Below are 21,652 nucleotides of genomic sequence, written 5' to 3' on the forward strand. Positions count from 1 at the left end.
CTGGCAAGGCCGTACCCAAACCCAACTTCAAGGGACACGCAGGCACAATGGTACCGCACACCCGGGAGACAGAAACCAACATTATCTGATGGACAGCACGCGCTAATGACTACCAGACCCTTAAAAAGAGGCTTCTTGTGCTAAAGCGACAAGATGTTTAACTCCTGATCTCTCTCTCTCCCTCATCTGAGAAAACAAACACCACTGCCCAGACACACACTTGCAAAGTACTATCCACGGGTCTCCAGGAATGTCACTTCACCAGTTAGGCCTGCCTCGTTCATCACTCAGGAGTCCAGAGTGCAGCAAAGAAGCCCGTACAGGGAAGAGCTGAGCCCAGACCGGCTAGAAACGCTGAATGTCAAAAGCCAGGGAAAGGCTGGAAAGGGGCTAAGAAAAAGCACGTTCAGTTTCTTGTACCAGAGGTATTGAACAGCCGGGTCTCGGGGTTCCTCACACTAACAGGTCTCACTCAAGCCACTCGGTGGGAGATTCCTAGTTTGATTAGTCAAGTAAAGCAACATTTATCTTTTTAACATAAAAACACGACTTAAAAGAAAAAAAAAAATGGTGTACCCCTGCCAGGCTTTTAGAAACGGGGAAGACAGTCGTTCTTTTTCGAGGGTGGATTTTACTGGGGAGTTCTTCCCCCCCCCCTCCACCCCTAAAAGTCTCAAAGACTCAAGATTCCTAAGCTCCAGATGACCTGGGATGAACCCCAAGTCTACACAGAGCCTAGATTTAACAGATGGCCGCTCCAAGTTCTAAAGTATGCTGCGCAGTTTCATTCCACATCAAGTTCAAATAGTTTCTAACAGTGGCTGGCTGCCCGCAATGTTAGGACGTTAGAGGGTGGACTGGAGAGATGGTTATCCTAAGAAACTGGCCCTGGCCGGATGGCGCGGTCGGTTAGAGCATCAGCCCAAAGCACAGAGGTTGTGGGTTCGATCCCCAGTCGGGGCACATACGGGAACAGATCCGTGTTCCTGTCTCTCTCTGTCTCTCCATTCCTCTCTCGCTGAAAGCAATAAATAAAAAATTTAAAAAAAAAATTAGTTAAACACTTGGAACTGTAAAGGTCACAAGGAATTCCACTGAAAGGCCGGAGCAGGAATTCAAACAAGGTCACCTGACAAATGAAAAGCAAACGACTCCTACGGTGCCACCACAGGAATCTAGCCTCACCTCTCCCATCCTTTATTCATTCAACAAACATGCATTAGTTGCTGGGGTCGGGGAACAAATGCCAGAAAGAGAGGAACAGGATTCTAAGATTTATTTCTTGCTCTCCATGAATTTGGTTTAGTTAAAACAAAACAACAACAACAAAAGACAGATCGGTGAGCAAATAGTTACAAAAAACAAAACAAACCATGCCTTCATCACCCTAGCAAAGATGAAGGAAAAGCCGTTCTAACCTCTAAGTTCACAGTCTCCATTAAGGGAACAATAACATACTTGCTTTCCTAAGTGGCTAAAATGGAGAAAAAGTAAACCAAAAAAAAAAAAAAAACAAAAACAAAAACAAAACCAGCAACCTTCCTCTGGGTTAACAGCAATGTAGCAGTCAGTCCTGAAGCCCATTTCTCCCTCCCTCCCTCCCTCCCTCCCACTCAATGGTCTCTGCGGCAACACTTCCATCATTCCAACCTCCACACTGCGCGCAGCTCCTTCACAAACAATGCCCAGACTATCAAGGTCAGCCCCCAAAGCGCAAGAAGCAAAAAACGGGATCCTCTTTATATTGAAAGGGTGCGGGGAACCCTTCCCCAATATCCCCTTCCCCATCCTGAGAGGCCCCCAGGAGTTCTTTCTGTCTCTGGGCTCAGGGGCCTGGGGTCCACTGCTTTCGGGGTTCCCGGGCCTCTGTTGCCTTGGCATCCGGTTAGTTTCCCTTCCTGCGCCCCGAATGACCTTCCAGCTCCCTGCGACCTGAGCTCCCCCATTGTGGAGCGAGAGAGCGTCGCGCTGCAGGCTGGGCAGGGGGAGGTGAGGCAATGCGCCAGCGGATGGATGCTGTTTCTGTCCGTGTGGAGGGTCGGAAGGAGGGTACCCCCTGGGGAAGAGCCTCTGTCCAGCGGAGAGGCTCTAGGGGGGCCCTACGATAGGCAAGCCGGTTCTAGGGCAACCCATTTGGGGGTTTTATACAGGGGCGCTCTTATGGGGGCGGGGGTCTCTAGCGGTTTCTGAGGGCAATGACCTATAAGGCAGGCCAGTGACCTAGCCATGAAGAAGGCACTATGGAGAATCTCTATAGGGACATCCTCGCTGGGGGAGACCTTCTCTGGGGGTGGGGGTGTCCCAGTCGGGGGTCCTTCCCAGGGAGCCGTTGTGGGAGGCTCCACACAGGCCGCCGTTCCTGGGGAAACGTTCCTCAAGGAGCCGTTTAAGCAAAAATCATCCGCAAGGAAGCCATGCCCGGCCACGCCCTGCGACGGGAGGCGGCGCCGGACCCCAACAACCCGCAATCCCTGGCCTGGCCACCCCTCTGCAGCCTCGGTCCCGCGTACCTGACAGAGGGCGACCCGCGGCCGGGGCCGCCGGGGGACCGTGCGCGGGGCAAGCCCAGCCGGCGCGGGGGGTACACGTCCATGGCGACGGGCGGCGGGCAGCGGAGGCGAATGGGCCGCGGGGAGGGTCGCGCAGGCCCGCGGGGCGGCTCCGGGGCCTCTGCGGCCGGGCGGGGCGACCGGGCGTGCCGGGTGGGTGGGCGGGCGGGGGGCGCGGCACGCGGGGGCACGTCGGGGGCGGGGGCGGAGTCGGGGCCAGCGCGGACCGGGCGGGGGCGTGGGGACGGGAGCGCGGGCGCAGGGCGCACGGGGCGCAGGGCCGCGCCCTCCTCCGGCTGCGCGATGTCCCCTCGCGGGAAGCTGGGCTCGTGGGTGCCCGGAGCGAGGGCTCCCGCGCCGCGGAGGGGCACTCTGCGCCGCGCCCGCAGCCACGCACGCGGACGCGCCCGGGGGTGGGGCCTCGCCTCGCCCCGCCCCGCGGAGCCGGCTTCGGCCTGGAGCAAAGCCTCGCTCGCTCTGCGGCAGCCGGGTTCCCGGACCGCACCGGGACCTGAGCACTTCCTTAGGTCCCTGCTCGCTTTCCGCGGCCTCCCGGGCCGGCCGGACCGGGCCGGTACCTCGCTACCGTGTCCGAACCCGCGGCTAATCGATGGCACACGCTCCCTTTAAACACCTAGCCGACCTCGGGTTAGTAGTGCGCGCCCGGCGGTGCGCAGGGTACCGGCATTAGAGGCTCCGGAGGTCCCAGAGGACCCCGGCCCTTTCTCTGTTCACCTCTTCGCTTGACCCATTTCCGACTGCAGGGCCATAATCAAGACACCTAATCCACCGAGCCCCGGTGCTTTCGTGTGTAAAGTGGGGGAAAGACCCCGTTGACAGGGGATGCCGGGAGTCCCATGTAGACAGGACGTAGTGAGTGATTTTGTCTTGCGTCATGTACTGACATTGTAAGGATGCCTTAAGTGTCCTGTATTCATCTCTGTGCGGTCAGTGACACCTATGTTAAGAGCTACTTTTCCGCCAAGGGAATTGGCGCTGAAGTCGCTTAAATGGAATACTAGCTGAAAATCCTGCCTGCACAAGTAAGACGTCTTGGACAATGGCTGTGATGTCTCCCGCGGGTTTAACTGAAGGAAGACCAAAAGAAGGGAGTGAAAATAAAAAAAAGGTAATTATATATATTTATATTTTAATATTCAAGGGAGAAAAGGCTTCTGGCTCAAGTTCAAAGTCGTGAACAAGATATTTAGAGATAACCTGACGTCAGTACACAGACTCTGAAAACAGCCAATCAGCGACGGCCTCACTCCCAGTGGCTGCGCTTGAAAATCAGCCAGTCAACAACGGCTTCACTCCGGTCACCAGGCTTCTGAAAGTTAGTAAATCAATTACGGCCCCAAGCTTCTGAAAGCCGGCCAATCATGGACAGCTCCACGTCCCAGACCACAGCCAATCAGCCAGCGCCTCACTCCAGGGACCAAGCTTCCGAGAGTTTGCCGGTCCTCCGTTGCCTTGCAACGGTGACCACATAACGGAGCTGCAAGTCCGTCCATCGCTGGACGCTCCCGCTTCTGAAACGGCCAATGCCTGAACGCCAGGCTTCCCCAAACCTATATAAAATCAGCCCTCGCTGGGTTTAAGGAGACTGTGCCTGCCTGGGCCGGAAGCTCGGTGGTTAGAGCATCCTTTCCAAGTGCATGGGTGGCCCGTTCGATCCCCTGTCGGGGCACATACGGGAACAGATCAATGTTCCTGTCTCTCCCTTCCTCTCTCTCTAAAGTCAATAAAATAAACATTATTTTTTTAAACAAAAGGAGACTGTACCTTACAAGTACAGCTTTCCTTTGGTGACCTATGAGAAATTCATTTTTTTTTTCTATCAGATACTGAGTTCAACATTTCTCCACCCTCCACCCCCCGCAAGTCTGAAGTTCGTAATCCTTTCAAGATTCAATTCTTGCTGTTGTTTATGAGGTTGGCCTTGTGACAAATGCAATGTCGCAGCCATGAGACTTATCAAAGACAACCTTTTCAGGTCTTATGATGGTTGCCATTATTATTACTTTTTTTTTTTTTTTTTACAACTTCTATGGCTATGTTCATAACGTGGTGCATTCACCACCACAACCAGTTTTAGAACATTTCCGTCACCCCAACAAGAAACCCTATGCCTTTTAGCAGTCATGACCCCGTTTCTCCCCAACCATCCCAGGCTTGGGTGACCACTAATCTTTCTCTCTACATATGGATCTGCCTATTCTGAACATTTCTTAAAAACAGAATCATACAATATGTGATCCTTTGTGACTGACCTGTTTCATTCAGCATAATTTCTCCAAGTCTCATCCATGTTGTTCACATGTACCAGAATTTTATTTTTATGGTCGAATAATATGCCAATGCATGGATATATCACATCTTTCTTATCCATTTATTAGTTGGCAAACATTGGGGTTCTTTCCACTTTTTCTATGTTTTTTAGCTAAGGCTGCTATGAACATTCTTATAGAAGTTTTTGTATGGATGTGTTTTCAATTCTCTTGGGTATATAACCTAGGAGTGGGATTACCGGATCATATGGTAACTGTTGAATCTTTTTTGTTGTTGTTTTGTATTTTTCTGAAGTTAGAAGCCGGGAGGCAGTCAGACTCCTGCATGTGCCGGACCGGGATCCACCCAGCATCCCACCAGGGGGCGATGCTTTGCCCATCTGGGGCGCGTTGCTCTGTTGCAACCAGGGCCATTCTAGCACCTGAGGCAGAGGCCACAGAGCCATCCTCAGCACCTGGGCCAACTTTGCTCCAATGGAGCCTTGGCTGCGGGAGGGGAAGAGAAAGAGAGAGAAAGGAGAGAGGGAAGGGTGGAGAAGCAGATGGGCGCTTCTCCTGTGTGCCCTGGCCGGGAATCGAACCCGGGACTTGCACATGCTGGGCCGATGCTCTACCACTGAGCCAACCGGCCAGGGCCTCTGTGTAATCTTTTGAGGAACTTCCAAACTGTTTCCCAAAGTGGCTGCACCACTTTACATTCCCAGCAGCAACAGATGCAAGTTCCAATTTCTCCACATTCTCACCAATGTGATTACCCATCTTTTTTATTATAACCATCCTAATGGGTGTGAGTGGTATCTCATATACATCTATATATATAGTGGTTCATTTACATTTTATTTTTTATTGAGGTAACGTTGGTTTATAACACTTACATAAGTTTCAGGGGCACATCATGGTTTGACATCGTGCTCTCCCCACCGTCATTGTGGTTTGGGTTTGCGTTTTCCTGCTAGCCAACGATGTCGAACACATTTTCATGTACTTGTTATTGGCCGTTTGCATATCCTTTCGGAAAGTGTCTTTTTAGAGCTATTGCCCATTTTTATTGGGTTGTCTTTTTATTACATTGTAATTGTTCTAGATCAGGGGTCGGGAACCTACGGCTCACGAGCCAGATGTGGCTCTTTTGATGGCTGCATCTGGCTCGCAGACAAATCTTTAATAAAAATAATTATAACGTTAAAAATATAAAACATTCTCATGTATTACAATCCATTCATTTCCTACCGCTCATGTTCATGGTTGCGGGTGGCTGGAGCCAATCACAGCTGTCCTCCAGGACAACACCAAATTTTTATTGGATAATGCGTAAAGTGCACGGGTCGTTGTATGGCTCTCACGGAATTACATTTTAAAATATGTGGCGTTCATGGCTCTCTCAGCCAAAAAGTTTCCCGACCCCTGTTCTAGATACAAGGCCCTTATCAGATATATGATTTGCAAAAAATTTTCTTCCATTCAGTGGGTTGTCTTTTTACATTCTTGTGTCCTTTGAAGCACAACTTTAAAAAAAAATTTTCGATGATACCCATTATTCTATTATTTTCTTTAATTGTTTGTGCTTTAGTGTATAATTTAAGAAAGCATTGCCTAATCCAAGGTCATGAGGACTTACCCTCACATTTTTTTAAAAGAGTTTAATAGTTTTGGCTCCTACATTTGGGTATTTGATCCATTTTCAGTTAAACTTTATATTTAACGGTGTGGGTAAAAGTCCAACTTCACTCTTTTGCGTGTGGCTATCCAGCTGTCTCAACACCATTTCTTTGAACAGACTATTTTCACCCCATTGAATTGTCTTGGAAATTCAATTCGAATTTCCACAGATTACAAGATTCTCTACATGCCTTTATACAACGATGCATTTGGCACTCTAACTTCCTTACGTGAATACTCTGGACAATTGTCTTGCACTCTGGGTTGGGGCCAAGGACATAGCGGCCAGGGCCCTCACAAGCTTGCTGACCTAATTGGACAGTTTTGTTATAACAACAGGAAATGAAACCAGGCCTCTCTCTCTCTTGCATGTCAATGGAAGTGCTAACAGCCAAAGGTTGTTTAGTTTAATCGCAATGTTTTAGACCAAAATTCAGTGTTCTTAAATGAGAAGCTACTCCCTCTAGATCAGAAAGCCTCCTTCTCCTTGGAATTTTAAAAACACAAAAGCTGCCATTATGTAATAGACAAATTGCTTGAAAGGCAAAATGCACCCTTTCCACTATTGACTTAACAAATGTAAGCAAGCATTTAAAAATTTAGAGTTAATTAACCAGTGACAGCTTTCACAAACTGACCACACTGGATTCACGCCTACCATAATGAAACTTCACAAGTTGCAGGCCTTGTCTGATGAAGCTGGGTTTTCACACGTCAGTGACAGCACCTGGTGTCAGCGAAGCCATCACTCAGCACCAAAAGACATCACCAGTCACTGTGACACTCTGCAGGGGACAATGGCCTTGACTTCTTAGTTGGAGATCTTTCTTTCTTTTCTTTTCTTTTTTTTTTTTTTTTTACAAAAGAAAAGCATTTAACATTTTCAAACTGGGAAACAAGTCCAGACAATATTAGAAACACTCTGATCTGAAGGCACAAAGAATAAAGTTGGCAGGTAGCAGATAAAACCGGGCATAGATAGATAGATAGATAGATAGATACAGTTGAACACAAAAAGGTATAAATATTTGTGAATTATTTTTCCTCCAGGGCTCTGGCCATTGCTGAAAACACCTAGTAATTCCACGAGGTGTCTTGACCGCTGCAAGATGACCGCTGGGGTCCTCTGACGCTTAAGAAGACATAACAAGAGTCATCATCCCCAAAAAGGTAATCGAAAAGGGCTTTGTTGCCTGAAAAAAATTCAACACCTTGAGGCAGAGCTTCTTATCACATTTAGGTTGTTTCCAAACTAAACAGAATGGCCCAATAACATGCAGACGCATAATTATCAAACACGCACCAGAGAAATGCACAGACGGGAGAGGAGAGACTGCCTAGAACGGGCTGTCTCGCTCTTTTACAAATGTCAAGCTCTCCCCTCTCTCTCGGCTGTGATGTGGGAGACACGCAGCGTGGCGGGGGTGGCCTGGACGCCTAAGAATGGTTGTGTGGTGACTAAGGAGGCACAAATTCCTTGCCTATTAATAGTTTCCCACTGCAAGAATCCCTCAGACATTGGCAAGCACACCTGGTTTCAGGTTTTCCTTGTCCCAGGACAGGAATGCCTCAAAGGACCATGATGTGGAGGGGGGTGGTGTCACACTGCAGCACAAATACACAAGACTGGTTTTTGTTTGTTTGTTTTGCTTAATAAATCCAGAATGTTCCTGAGAAGGCATCCATTAAGGGTAAAAGGTCCCAGCATCGCAATGATAATAAATAACACCTAGGTCCACAGAGACCCCATCACAACACAGGTGAAAGCGCCAGGCCCTCCCAGCAGGAGGACACAGGCCTTCCCCCCGCAAACCCCGCCAGAGCCCTGTCCAGAGGCCCAACACTTCCATGTACCTACCCACCAGCACCAGGCCGCAGCCTATGACAACACTGAGCCTTCTGTCTGCCCGAAGCTACTTTTTACAGCAAGTGACACACACATTTCAAGTAGCTGTTAGGATGGCTCCTGCCAGGGGACCTTCCAGCAGGATGTGAGATCAGACGTAGGTTTGGGGACGGAGTGTAAGGAAAGGCAACCACCTCTTCCGTGAGAGCCCAGCTAGGAAGTGACCGCCAGGGTGGCCTGGGTGCCGAGGCGCCGGGTCCCTGACCCCCGCGGCTCAGATAAAGTGGATCCAGCTCTCTTCGCACTCCCCACGGGGCATGCGCAGCTCGTGCTTGCCGCACGTGAGGCTATAGTCACGGCCATCGTTGTTGTCCCAGTACTCGGCGCCGGCCACGCGGTAGCGCAGGGCGAAGTGCACCTGGGAGCCTAGAACCAGCAGGAAGGGCGGCACTGGGAAGCCAAAGGCGAAGACGTCCTCGGTGCCCTCCGAGTCCGCGGGTCCCCGCCACCTGGCTACGGCCTCGTGCGCACTGCGCCAGCCGGTAAAGGTGTATCGCACAGCCACCTGCTTCTCGAAGGCCAAATTGCGCACGCGCACCGTGCCACTGATGCCCAGGTCCGAGCAGGTGACGCGCTCCAGGCACACAAGCTGCCGCCCCAGGCGCTCGTTGAAGTCGGAGGCTTCGATGGGAGGCTGGAAGTCGGGCACCAGGCACTGCAGGGTGAATTCCAGGTCCTGTCTGCTACAGCATAGGTCCGAGTTGATGGCCAGACGCGACAGCACGTGCAGCGGCACCGACGGGTCGTCGCCCTCGTTGAACACCTTGACCTGCGTCAGCTCCAGGCCCAGTGCGTCGGCGAAGCGCACACGGTGCTGCCTGCTGCAGCCCGGCCGGCACGCAGCTCCCGAGGCGCCCGTGGCCTTCTGGCGGCGCTCGGGCGAGCTGGGCAGCGACACTGCCCGGCGCGTGATGATGGGTCTCAGGCTGGGGTCGCAGCCGGACGGTGCGGACCGCTGCTGCAGCCGCGGCGCGCTGCCCGGACTCCCGGGGGGCCGCACAGGCCGCCGCTCAGGGGCCGCGCTGCCGTCCAAGTCCGACAGGCAGCCGAAGCTCCGCAGGACTAGCTTCCGGGACCCCAGGGCGCGGGGCAGGACCGCGGAGCTGGAGCTTCTGGACATGGCCCAGCCGGCCCCCGGGGCAATGGGGGTACGAACCGGAGAGGGCAGCCTCCCGACCCCGCCTCCGCTACCTCGGCAGTGTTCCCAGTCGTATTCAGGAGTCCCCTAGTGTCGCGAAAACCGCAGCTTGGTTAGAAACCCTGGGGCCCGGGGCGCGCCTCCCTCCTCCGCCACCTCGTAGCCTTGAGTCCTCTCTCAGGTCTTCCCGTTTCTTGCTGCGAAAACAGAGCTTGTTTCCCAAGAGATGAGGGCTATCTCCGGGGCAAGGTCTTCGAGGCCACCCGGGGAGCGCAGGGTGGCACCTCTTCTCGCCTCCTTTTAGGTTCTTCTGGGAAGGTGGTGTTGGTAGAGCGGCCCCTCCCACCTTCCTCCGGTCCGCGACGTGACTTACATGGCTGCAACTTGTCCGGGTGCAACTTCCCGGCGAGCCTCCGCCCCGCCCCCCGTGACGCCGCCCGCGCGCGCTGGCTCCTGGCTCCTGCCCGCGGGAGCGCCGCCGGGGAGCCCGGGCCGAGCTGCGCGCCGCCGCGGCCGGGCCGCCCTCGTGCCGCGCCCCTGCCGCAGGGCGCCGCCGAACGGCCTCCCCGTCCCCCCCCCGCCCCCCCTCCTGCCCCCTTCCGTCACCCCCCTCCCCCGGGCCCGGGGAAGGAAGGCTGGCGGCCACGTCACGTGTCATCGGCGATCGCGAAACAGGTCTGATCAATTTTATGTGCGTCCGCCTGGCCCGCGCGCCTGTCGATCGTAGATCGGTGTCGGCACCAACGGAAGATGAGGAAAATGCATGCTGCCGGGTCCTGGGATTTCTGGGTTACTGGGGGGCAGGGAGGGTGGGGGTGTGGGGGGGGGGTGTGCGCAAAAACTGGCCTTTCCAGGGGTTGGTTCCCAGGAGCATTTTAAGCCTCTAGGGTGGCCAGCTCTTTGGACATAGGCACTGTCACCCGGACCCTCGGCCGGACCCAGGGAGCCTCCCTGCGTAGATAAGCTTCTTGTCCACGCATCACCCACAATGCTTTGCCACCCAGGACGGCCAGCCAATTCCCGGGGCTGTGGAGGGGCAGTGCTGCTTCTGTCCATCTCCAGGCGCCAAGCCGGAGAAGAAGATGTGGGGACAGCAGTTAATACTCTGTGATGAAGTATGTAGCTGCCCTTAATCGGCCTTTCAGCGCTTGGGAAGCATCTTTGTAGCCAGAATTTCGGACTTTTTAGCATTGTGCCTAGGCAAGCCCGAACCGTTAGGAAAACAGAACATGACTGAGCTCCTTTTCTCCATCCTTGGGGCCCTGCAGGCCTGTCCCTCGGTCACTTTGGGCAGAAAACGCGGAAGCCTAAGAGGGCAGTTTGGGGCCAGGAATTCCAGAGGGTTCCTTTTTACTACCCAGAGCAGACAGAAAAGGAAACTAACGAAAGAGGGTTGGTAAAGGAACATTCCGTGTATCTACAACCCATCCAGCCTGTTGATTATGGCATCATTCATTGATTGTGAGAGCCCAGGTGGGATGTTTGTCACCATCCTGTGTACGCCAACTAAAAAGGCGTGCACGCTTATGGTGACCAGAACTACAGCAAAGTTTCAGGAAGAAAATAAACACCTTCTATAATCCCACCTCTTTCTCCTGTTATGGAGGCAGGGCCTACTGCTGAGTAAAGTATTCACTTTTCACCTGACCAGGCGGTGGCGCCGTGGATAGAGCATCGGACTGGGATGTGGAAAGACCTGGGTTCCAGACCCCGAGGTCGCCAGTTTGAGCGCGGGCTCATCTGGTTTGAGCAAACCTCACCAGCTTGGACCCAAGGCCACTGGCTTGAGCAAGGGGTTACTCGGTCTGCTGAAGGCCCGCGGTCAAGGCACATATGAGAAAGCAATCAGTGAGCAACTAAGGTGTCACAACTGATGACTGATGCTTCTCATTTCTCTCCGTTCCTGTCTATCTGACTCTCTCTCTCTGTCCCTGTAGAAAAAAAAAAAAGTATTCACTTTTTAAATCAAGGCACTTTGGGGACACTCAGAATAAGAGACCAGGGCAGTGTCGTGTGATCTGAATCAACAGAATTTCATAAAGAGACAGGACGATCTGATGTGTATTAATATATATTGATAATCTTTTAATGGATTGGTGTGATAGCATGGAAAGCGAGCTTCCCCAACAGAGTGGAAGCTCCTTGAGAGCTGGGATATGGCAGTAATCCTGTCACTTTCTAGGTGCTTCTGTAATTATTATGAATGAGGGAATGATTGGCTATAGGAACTTTGGAGTAGCACCCGACCTCGCCTCATGTATTTCCTCAATGTGTTAATTCCAAGGAGACCGTGTGTGTGTGTGTGTGTGTGTGTGTGTGTGTGACTCCACTCACAGCATTTATAGTGGTGCGATCTCTTATCCAATACCCACTGTGGAAAACAAAGCAGAAAAAAATTAAACTGTAAACATAAGGCCTATCCCCCACTGATACTTTATTATTATTTTATTTTTTATTTTAGTGAGACGAGGGGAGGCAGAGACAGACTCACACATACACCTGACCGGGATCCACCGGGCAAGCCCATGAGGGGGCGATGCTCTGCCCATTTGGGGCGTTGCTCTGCTGCAACCAGAGCCATATTTTAGCACCTCAGGCAGAGGCCATGGAGCCGTCCTCAGCACCCGGGGCCAACTCACTCCAGTGGGGCCATGGCTTCAGGACAGGAGGAGAAGAAAGAGAGAGAAGAGAGAGGGGGGAGGGGTGGAGAAGCAGATGGATTCCTCTCCTGTGTGCCCTGACCAGGAATTGAACTGGGACATCCGTACACTGGGTCAACCCTCTATCACTGAGCCCACTAGCCAGGGCCCCACCGGTATTTTAATACTTTGCACATATTTAAAAACAAGCAACTGAAAACCAGCCCGATACTGGACACGGGACCACGTACAGTCAGCACTCACTGATTTTGCTCCATCCTGGCATTGGAGTGTTACAGAGAAGGTCCGCATGGGCCCTGGGCAAGGATCACAGGCAGATTCCGAAATCTGTGAAGCGTTCCTTATTTTTAGAAACAAACTTTGAGATACAGAGAACAACCTGATGGTTGCCAGGTGGGAGGGGAGTGGGGGGCATGGGTGAGAAGGGGGGAGAGATGAAGAGGTGCAGACCACCGGTTACAACATTAGTCCTGGAGAGGCGTTCAGGTACAGCACAGGGACTATACTCCCCAACATCCTCATAACCGTGGACGGTGTCAGACAGGTCCTGGACCCTCCTTGACGTTACATAAATGTCTCCTCCCTACATTGTACATCTGAAACGAATACACTCCTGTATGCCAACTGTACTTGAAAGATGAATTAAGAAAGCATCCCCAACTTACTGACACAGAGTTCTGTTGCTTCTAGTTCCGGTGGTGAGGAGTCCTTTCCAAATATAAGAGGAATAAAGAAGTCACTTCCGCAGGTGTCATCATCTTCCCGCAGTTTGAGCAAGAATATTTCAAGCGCTACAGAGAAGGTGATGTAACCTTGGGAGGAGGACCGTACTTAGATTGGTTCTGTTTTTCATTTGTTTGTTTCTCGTGCGTGTTCGTGGTATTTATTGCTGCATGTCTGGTTTGGGGTTTTTTTTGTTGTTGTTTTTTAGACCGTCCATCCAACCCTAGAGGATGACCAGCCATGTGATTTTTTCAAGAAAGGGAGTAGGGTGAAGGAATCTCATCAGAAAAGCGGGTAAATGGATTTCATAGAACTGCTTTTAAATGGATTTCATAGAACTGCTTTATCTTGTAACATTGTGTTCTCTCAGTCCTCTGGATTGACTCTGTGTGTTTGGAAAAAGAAGTAGCATGTCTCTGGATGAGAAACATACACACACACATATCTATATATATGTAGATAGATCTATGGACACCTATATCTATAGATCTATCTCTATCTATATATATCTTGTTGACACTTCATTTACAACAGGCGTGTAAAAGAAAGCCCGTGGGTTTTACTTGTGAATATTGAGAAGCACCTCTCCTCACTAACGGCACAGGTGGAGCATTCTCTGACAGGTTCTTTCCAAACGAGTTGTTTTCAGAGTACACATGAGGGGCCTAGACTGGTAACATAAGCACTTCAAGCAGTGTTCCTGTCTTCCTTAAATGCTAATATTTGATGTAAGCTAGAACCCACCCACACACTGCCGGCCCTGGGCCCGGGAGTGTTTCTGAGATGGAGTATTCCGTGGAGAACGGTGCTGGGCCCAGTCTGTAAGAACTGCCCACTCTGGGTGGGGCAGATGAGAGGTCCTCCCTGTCTCAATGCCTCCTGGCAGCTAGAGCATTTGTTCATGATCGGTGGCAGGCAGGCGAGTTTTTGTCACGGCACTAAGCGTTGCGGTTTTATTTCTTGCAGCAGTATGGATGCTGGCCCGTCCTGGACTCAAGTGCAACGGTCGAAGAGCTCTTCAGGAAGAAGGCAGAGTAAGCCCCAAGTCCCCCGCGTTCCTTCCCGGCTGGACAGCAGCCTGCTAGGAGTCTCCCAGGCGGCGGGGGAGGAGCTTGGAGGAAGCACCTCACCCCCAGGCAGAGCCGAAAGGAGTCCACTGGGGTCGCCCCGCTGCCAGGGGGCCTCGGGGAGCCAGCTGTTCCTGGACTTCCAGTCCCTGAGGATCCTGAAGGAAGACGCTGACGAGGACAGTGCCAGCGACCTCTCGGACTCCGAGCGGGTCCCCATCCCTCCTTCTCCGCGCCCGCCGCCCGATCTCCGGCTGCGAGCAGAGGAAATCGACCCGGTCTGCTTCGATCGGGACCTGCACGCCGGGCAGGGCCACGCCGGGCCCGAGTACGGTTACCCTGACTTCCTGCCGCCGCCTTGTAACTGCTGGGACCTGCGGGACATGGCCGTGCTGGTGCACGCGGAGCACAGGCCCGGGGCCGTGCCGCGCGTGGGGGGGCCCCTGGGGAGGTACGTGGACAGGCTCGTTCAGCTCGAGTGGCTGCAAATCCAGACTGTCCAGGGCGAGAGAGGAAAGGGGGCCAAGGCCAGGCCAGCCCCCGGGGGGCCCGCGGGGCCTCTCAAAAGCCCGGGGAGGAGCAGACTCGTGGCCAGTGGTGCCGTGTCCAGGGTCCACCAGGACGGGCCTCCCAAGACCGGCCCTTCACGAAAGAAGGGCTTCTTTCCCCACGAAGAAGACCATCCGTCCTGCCGCTGCTGTGAGACGTGCCCCAAGCCCCTGGACGTGCTGGGCGGTAGCAGGCTGTGTGCTCAGAAGCAAGCCCTGGACGTGAGGACCGAGGACAAGAAGAAGAAACGCAGCCAGAGCCCCCGGCCACCGCGCTGGGAGCCGGCGGGCAGCAATGGCGGCCCTCGGATGGAGAGCAGTGGGAACATCCGCGTCCCCAAGCAGCCCGCGCTGATCCTGGACCCCACGGGTGCCCACAAGGCCTCCAGAACGCCAGCGCGCGCCAACCTGAAGAAGAAGGGCACTGCCGACAGCTGCGGCCACGCCTCCCTCTCCGGGGAGAAGAAACTCCGGACCAATGGAGGCAAGCAGAACGCGCATTCGTTCCAATAGCGTCCTGAGTGGCGAACCGGGGGCACCTAAGGGTTAGAGCTCCTCCCCGCGGGGGGCCTGAGGGTTAGAGCTCCTCCCCGCGGGGGGCCTGAGGGTTAGAGCTCCTCCCCACTGGGGACCTGAGGGTTAGAGCTCCTCCCCGCGGGGGGCCTGAGGGTTAGAGCTCCTCCCCGCGGGGGGCCTGAGGGTTAGAGCTCCTCCCCGCGGGGGGCCTGAGGGTTAGAGCTCCTCCCCGCGGGGGGCCTAAGGGTTAGAGCTCCTCCCGAGGTGACCATACCGTGACATTTTGTGATTACTGCCATTTCAGGGGCTGCCTGGATCGTTCGGCGCCTCCCCCCGTCCCCACCCCCCCACCCCCCAGGTTATTTTCAAAGGAAGGTGTCTTGCAGGAAGCCTTTCTCCCTATGGACCACCTTAAGTGAATGACAGCCCTTTGAATACCAATGAACCCAGCGCGGTCTGTGCCACGTGAAGGGACAGAGTGACAGCTCCCCGAGGAGGGGTCAGCGCCACCGAACCAGCAGGCGGGTGGCCGTGGAGAACAGCGTCCGTCCGTCATGCGTGGCTCCCAGTTTCCCTGCCTGTAAGGACAGGAAGCGGTGCCGGCAGCGTCGGATGCTGAGCGTCTGAGAAGAGGGTCAGGGCTCGCAGTGTCCCTGTCACGAGCGCCCCCCCCCCCCCCCAGGCAGAGAAGCCTGGGACGCTCTGGCCCCTCTTCCAGTTGGGGAGCTTGTCTTTTGAGCAAAGTCATGTATCAGAAGCCGCCTGCTGGACGGAGACCACAGAATCGAGTGTCTTCCTGCCTTTTCCCTGACGTGGGTGAAAAACAAGAAAAAGTCATTTTAAATTTAGAACCGGCGATAAAAAAAAGTGTGCGGCCCATCCCCGGTGGGGACGTCAGTGGGTGAACATGACATTCCTGTGTGTGCCGGGGGCGGCGTGAGCTACACGGCACCCCAGACCTTCTGGAGGGGGGACGCGGGGGAAATCACGGTGGGTGTGGGGTTTGTACGCAGAGGGCCCGCCTGTCAGAGAGAAACACATGTAGCCACTCGGACCGTCACGGTTATTACGTTTCTGTTTTGGGACGTGCTCTAAATCAAAATGATGATTTTTTTTTTTTAGGTTGCAAGAGCAGGATCTCGTCATCTTGCTGGGTGGGTGGGGGGCAGAGTGGGCAGGGGACGTGGATGAAGTTCCTGAATGTCTTCTTAGCGGCCTCGGCTGGCCCCGCGGCCCCCGGGCGCTCCAACTGGTTTCCTGCTTCACTGCAGTGGAGTGACTTCTAAGTGTCCCCACTGCCGTGGGGGCTGTGCCGCGAGATTCTTGCTGATATTATTGGGAGCGGCTCTAGAGACTTCCTCGCTGTACAGTGTGTTTTCATGACAGCCGCGGGTTTTATCCCTTTAAATGATTGTTCTACTTATTTTTTACATACATGTTTCTACTCTTTCACCTTTGGGGGCAAATGAGAAACGTGGCCCTTCTCCTTTGAAGACATACAATGTAGCTTGCAGACTTTGCACTCAGCGGTCAATGTCATCCAAGGCGCTTTTATGCCAACAGTGCCAGGACAAGATTCATGATAATTAAAATAAAGGCTGGGTGTGAAATACTAAGATCCTGTTTTGAAATCAGACTTCAGTCATACTAAAGAACACGTAACATTTTTTTTTTTCTGACGTGAGGAGCTGGGAGGCAGACAGACAGACTCCCGCATGCGGCCGACCGGGATCCACCCGGCATGCCCACCAGGGGCGATGCTCTGCCCATCTGGGGTGTTGCTCTGTTGCATCCAGAGCCATTCTAGCGCCTGAGGCAGAGGCCACAGAGCCATCCTCAGCGCCCGGGCCAACTTTGCTCCAATGGAGCCTTGGCTGTGGGAGGGGAGGAGAGAGACAGAGAGGAAGGAGAGGGGGAGGGGTGGAGAAGCAGATGGGCACTTCTCCTGTGTGCCCTGGCCGGGAATCGAACCCGGGACATCCACACGCCAGGCCAACGCTCTACCACGGAGCCAACCGGCCAGGGCCACGTGTAACATTTTTTACGGTCGTCTTTTTCTTCCCCGACTTGACTTGCAGATGTCTCCAGGTCCTCTCTCACATCTTCACCTCCTGCCCTGTCCCCAGGGAGCACACGTGCTGGTACCCGGAGGACTCTCACCTTTGTGAACAATCAGAGCTGGATGTCTGTAGGCGTTACTTCCCCGTCCCCCCCGCCTAGCGCCCTCTTGTTCTCAGTGTATGGACTGTGTTGTGAGAGCACACAGACCTGCTCTGACTCTTCTCTCTCTCTGCTTCCTGAGTGGAACCCCCGTGCCCCGGGCCACCCCGCTCCCTGTGAGCGCAGGCGGGTCAGCCCTTTATAAACGCCAGCGGCCTCTGCGGGTTCTTCCCTGCCAGGTTTCTCCACGGCTCTCCCGGAGTTTCAGGGCCCACAGTGCTCGGTAAGCCCCTCAGAGACCCACGTGTTCTCCTGATATTTACACGGGAGGGCTGACGCTCCGCTCCGTTGCTGCCTGCCTGCTGATGTGTCCGCCTGTGTGGGTGCTCCCGGGGACCCGGCGGGGTGAGGCCGACAGGGTTTAGTTGGCTGGCCTCACGTGTGAAGACCGTCACACTTCAGAGATTTAGAGGGACCGCCTCCGATGTTACCTTTGTCCCTTGCTTTTTTTTTTTTTTTTTTTTTTTTGTATTTTTCCGAAGCTAGAAACGAGGAGAGACAGTCAGACAGACTCCCGCATGCGCCCGACGAGGATCCACCCGGCACGCCCACCAGGGGCAACCAGAGCCACTCTAGTGCCTGGGGCAGAGGCCAAGGAGCCATCCCCAGCGCCTGGGCCATCTTTTGCTCCAATGGAGCCTTGGCTGCGGGAGGGGAAGAGAGAGACAGAGAGGAAGGAGAGGGGGAGGGGTGGAGAAGCAGATGGGCGCCTCTCCTGTGTGCCCTGGCCGGGAATCGATCCCAGGACTTCTACACGCCAGGCCGATGCTCTACCACTGAGCCAACCGGCCAGGGCCGTCCCTTGCTCTTTGAATCGAAGGCGGTCGCTTCATTTGGGGAACAGTCGTGACATCACAGGGCAGGACACTTATTAAAGGGCCTGAAGAGGTGACTTTGCTGGCTTACTTTTGGCCTCCGGTGGGTGGTTTATTTTAACTGGTGTTCTTGGGATGGACTCGGAACTCCTAATGGATGTTACAGGTCCGTTAGTGAACATAAGCACAATTTCGGTTTTATAGTTTCTGAGACACATATCCAGCACATCTGAACACATTCAGTGCCGCAGATAAAAACCCTGCCGTTCTCATGTGGGCAGCGTCAGAGCATTGAGTCATGGGCTCACCCAGTTCGAGTCTGAGCCGCTGAGTTCCTTGCCAATGTAGCGACGGAAGTCACTGTGTTTTTAAGAAGTGCCTCTTGTTTCTGGGGAGCTGTTTACGTACAAGTAGTTTCAAACAACCCAAAGAGAGAGAGAGAAAGAAAGAAAGAAAGAAAGAAAGAAAGAAAGAAAGAAAAGAAAGAAGAAAGAAAGAAAGAAAGAAAGAAAGAAAAGAAAGAAGAAAGAAAGAAAGAAAGCCCAAAAAGTGTTGAGTGTAAAAAAAATGACTTCGGAAAATGACTTCGGACTTAGAATCAGTTAGTGGGGAAAATTTTTTTTTTTAAATGTACAGCGAACCACAAAAAATATACCAGTATTATCTACAGTTGTCTAGGTTTAGGCTGTTTCTCAAAACCCGACTGATGAAACCGGCTGAAGGTTTGTAAAGTAACGTGGCTGGCACGAGAGCAGTGGCCCAAGACAACAGGCGGGGGTCTTAGGACAGCTCATAGCTAAAAGGGAGTGGTCTTTCCTGGCTCTCAGGCCTGTCGGGTCAGTTTCTAAAAAGAGGTAAGAATTTCTGCCTTCCACGATGTAAATATCGCCTGTTTCTGCTTTCCTTTCTGCTCCCTCGATCAGTTACACACACGTGTCAAGCTGCTGGTGGCTCCGTATTTCCAGGTTCACAGCAGAGCGGTATCTGTTATTTACTCACGGACATACGCAGGGCCCCCTTCAGAAGAGCCTGGTGACATTCGGCACGTGTGTGACTCGCGGCGCGAAGCCTGCTCGTGCGCAGGCTTCATTTTGTAGACAATAAAGCGGGTCCGTCCCGATCTTGGAGACTGCATTTTTCCTTCCTGGAGATCGACTCAGACGGCAGAGGGACAGGGCCTGGGCTTGTCTGGGCTGGTCTTGCTTCGCTTTTGAGACGCGGTTCTCCTGCTGGGTCTGTCTTCTCTCTCCCTGGGAGCCATGGCCCCATGGCGGGAGCCCGGCCCTTCCCTGGGCTTCTTCCGCTCTGTTTGTTTCTTGGCTTCTACTCAGGGTTATCCTGAGAAATTAGACTTTTCTTGTGACCACGAAGCAATGGGACCTTGACCTCAGAATCCTTTGGAAAATACACCTCGAGTGAGTCGACCTCCACGCAGAGGTCTCGACCCCCGGGGAGGTCTAGCCACGGACCCTTTGATTTCCCTGTTCTGTGCTGCCCACCAAGCTCCCTCCACCGCGTGGCCCCATCGGAGGCGACCCCCAGGCCTTGGTGAAGCCAGCCCAGTTTAAACCACCGATGTCCATCCCGATTTATGTAGAGACTCCCTGCCCCTCCCAGGACCGACCGTCCTCCGGGTCAGGGTGAGAGGGCTCGGCCGGCCATCTGCTGTCCTCTCCACCAGGACAGGGGGGGAGGCGTGGCTGGTCTTCGCCATGGGGACGCCTCCAGTCCTCCCTCTGCTCTGCCCTGCTCTGCTTCCTCCAGGGCTGGGACAAAGAAAAGAAATAAAGAACCTTCCCCACTCCCCGCACCCGCGCTCCTCTCTAACAGGCTACTCTGCCGGGTTCTCACTGCAGCTGGCTTGCCCGGGTAAGCCGACCTCCAGGTGTCCCAATGCTGGACGTCCCGCCAGGCGTGTGCTCTGCCCTCTACCTTTGCAGGTGGCCGCATCCCGCCCCCTCTCAGGGCGGGAGGAGGGTGCCACCCCCCACCTCCCCGATTTTCTTCTTTGACACTTCCTTGAGATGTGAGAAGTGGTGTCTCCTTACCCCGCCCGAGTGGAGGACGCTGGACACTTCTGTTGTCCTGCTCAAAACCCTGCTGTCTGCCCTGGATGCCTCCTCAGCTGGGCACGGGCCTGGTTGGCCAGGGTGTCGTTGGAGCAGATGAGATCCGGACCGGGCCAGGTGCTCAGTCTTGCAGGAGCCCTGGTTACTACCAGGGACTCTCTTGATGCTCCTCCCCCTTCCAGTCTCCGGGAAAACCCAGTCCACCGATATCCCCGAAGTGGAAGGGAGATGCCATCCTTCCCAGGCCGGAGTGTGAGACCAGCCCTTATGCCCATTATAAAAAAAAATACCGAGGCCCTGGCTGGTTGGCTCAGCGGTAGAGCGTCGGCCTGGCGTGCGGGGGACCCGGGTTCGATTCCCGGCCAGGGCACATAGGGGAAGCACCCATTTGCTTCTCCACCCCCACCCCCTCCTTCCTCTCTGTCTCTCTCTTCCCCTCCCGCAGCCAAGGCTCCATTGGAGCAAGGATGGCCCGGGCGCTGGGGATGGCTCCTTGGCCTCTGCCCCAGGCGCTAGAGTGGCTCTGGTCGTGGCAGAGCGACGCCCCGGAGGGGCAGAGCATCGACCCCTGGTGGGCAGAGCGTCGCCCCTGGTGGGCGTGCCGGGTGGATCCCGGTCGGGCGCATGCAGGAGTCTGTCTGACTGTCTCTCCCCGTTTCCAGCTTCAGGAAAAAAAAATACAAAAATACAAAAAAAAAAAAATACCGAGAACTTGCAGTCGCCTGGGAACCCCTCAACACCCAAGGTGACAGCGTTGCGTCTAGATAATGAATTGCAGCTCAGACCCCCTTTTCATCACTCACTTGCTTTGATCTCACAAGCAATCCTCTGTATTTTTTTTTTTCATTGATCAGTTTACACGGAGCTGGGAGCTGCCACCTTGTGGCCGTCATGCATTCCTGCACCTCTAAGGACGGGAACCCGCTGCTCTTTTCCTGGTTGGAATCGTGGGTACCGTGAACAGAACCGGAACCTGGACCTCCTCCAGGTCCGTCTCACCTGGGACACTGGGCAGGTGACGCCCAGAGTCACCAGCGGGAGGGAGTCACAGCCTAACGGAGAAAGGGTTGCCTTTTGGGAAACGAGCTTCTTGCTTGGTTATTTTTAAACGTTTGAGGATGTTGAAAATTCGGTTGTTAACAGACCAATTTCTTCCCACTGACAGCAAATGTGAGCGGTGGAGCCCTTCCTAGTGTTCCCGACCTCTGGACATTCAATACGGCTTAGCTTTCTGATAAATTCTAAACCAGTGGTTCTGGCCAGGTTAGCTCAGTGGGTTAGAGCAGTGGTCCTCAATCCCCGGGCCGCGGACCAGTACCAGTCCACAGAGAAAGAAAAAATAACTTACATTATTTCCATTTTATTTATATTTAAGTCTGAACGATGTTTTATTTTTAAAAAATGACCAGATTCCCTCTGTTACATCCGTCTAAGACTCATTCTTGCCCTGGCCGGTTGGCTCAGTGGTAGAGCGTTAGCCTGGAGTGCAGG

The 21,652-nt window shown here is 53.9% G+C and overlaps 3 protein-coding genes across 7 annotated transcripts in view; 1 reads left to right on the forward strand and 2 right to left on the reverse strand.

Annotated features, from left to right (window-relative positions):
- Window positions 1–2,690, reverse strand: part of DNAAF9 (dynein axonemal assembly factor 9) — a 94,033-nt gene extending 91,343 nt beyond the window's left edge. The window contains exon 1 of the mRNA XM_066384327.1: window positions 2,511–2,690. Coding sequence (XP_066240424.1) covers window positions 2,511–2,593 — 83 coding nt within the window. The 5' untranslated portion in view covers window positions 2,594–2,690. The remainder of the gene's footprint in view (window positions 1–2,510) is intronic.
- Window positions 1,667–15,866, forward strand: FAM217B (family with sequence similarity 217 member B). 5 transcript variants are annotated; one of them, XM_066384321.1, is made up of 5 exons: window positions 1,667–1,752; window positions 7,550–7,669; window positions 12,894–13,005; window positions 13,135–13,220; window positions 13,893–15,866. In XM_066384321.1, the coding sequence occupies exon 5, from the start codon at window positions 13,897–13,899 to the stop codon at window positions 15,052–15,054; it is 1,158 nt and encodes a 385-aa protein (XP_066240418.1). In that variant the 5' UTR covers window positions 1,667–1,752; window positions 7,550–7,669; window positions 12,894–13,005; window positions 13,135–13,220; window positions 13,893–13,896; the 3' UTR covers window positions 15,055–15,866. The 5 variants fall into 5 exon arrangements, with proteins under 5 accessions (XP_066240418.1, XP_066240419.1, XP_066240420.1 ...); XM_066384322.1 differs by having other exon boundaries at window positions 1,682–1,698; XM_066384323.1 differs by lacking the exons at window positions 1,667–1,752; window positions 7,550–7,669 and adding an exon at window positions 10,136–10,218.
- Window positions 7,663–10,031, reverse strand: PPP1R3D (protein phosphatase 1 regulatory subunit 3D). The gene has a single exon (XM_066384326.1). The coding sequence runs from the start codon at window positions 9,523–9,525 to the stop codon at window positions 8,620–8,622; it is 906 nt and encodes a 301-aa protein (XP_066240423.1). The 5' UTR covers window positions 9,526–10,031; the 3' UTR covers window positions 7,663–8,619.
- Window positions 15,867–21,652: the final 5,786 nt, after the last annotated feature.

The sequence above is a fragment of the Saccopteryx leptura genome, chromosome 5 (genome assembly GCF_036850995.1).
Source record: "Saccopteryx leptura isolate mSacLep1 chromosome 5, mSacLep1_pri_phased_curated, whole genome shotgun sequence".
In the NCBI taxonomy this organism is placed as follows: domain Eukaryota; kingdom Metazoa; phylum Chordata; class Mammalia; order Chiroptera; family Emballonuridae; genus Saccopteryx; species Saccopteryx leptura.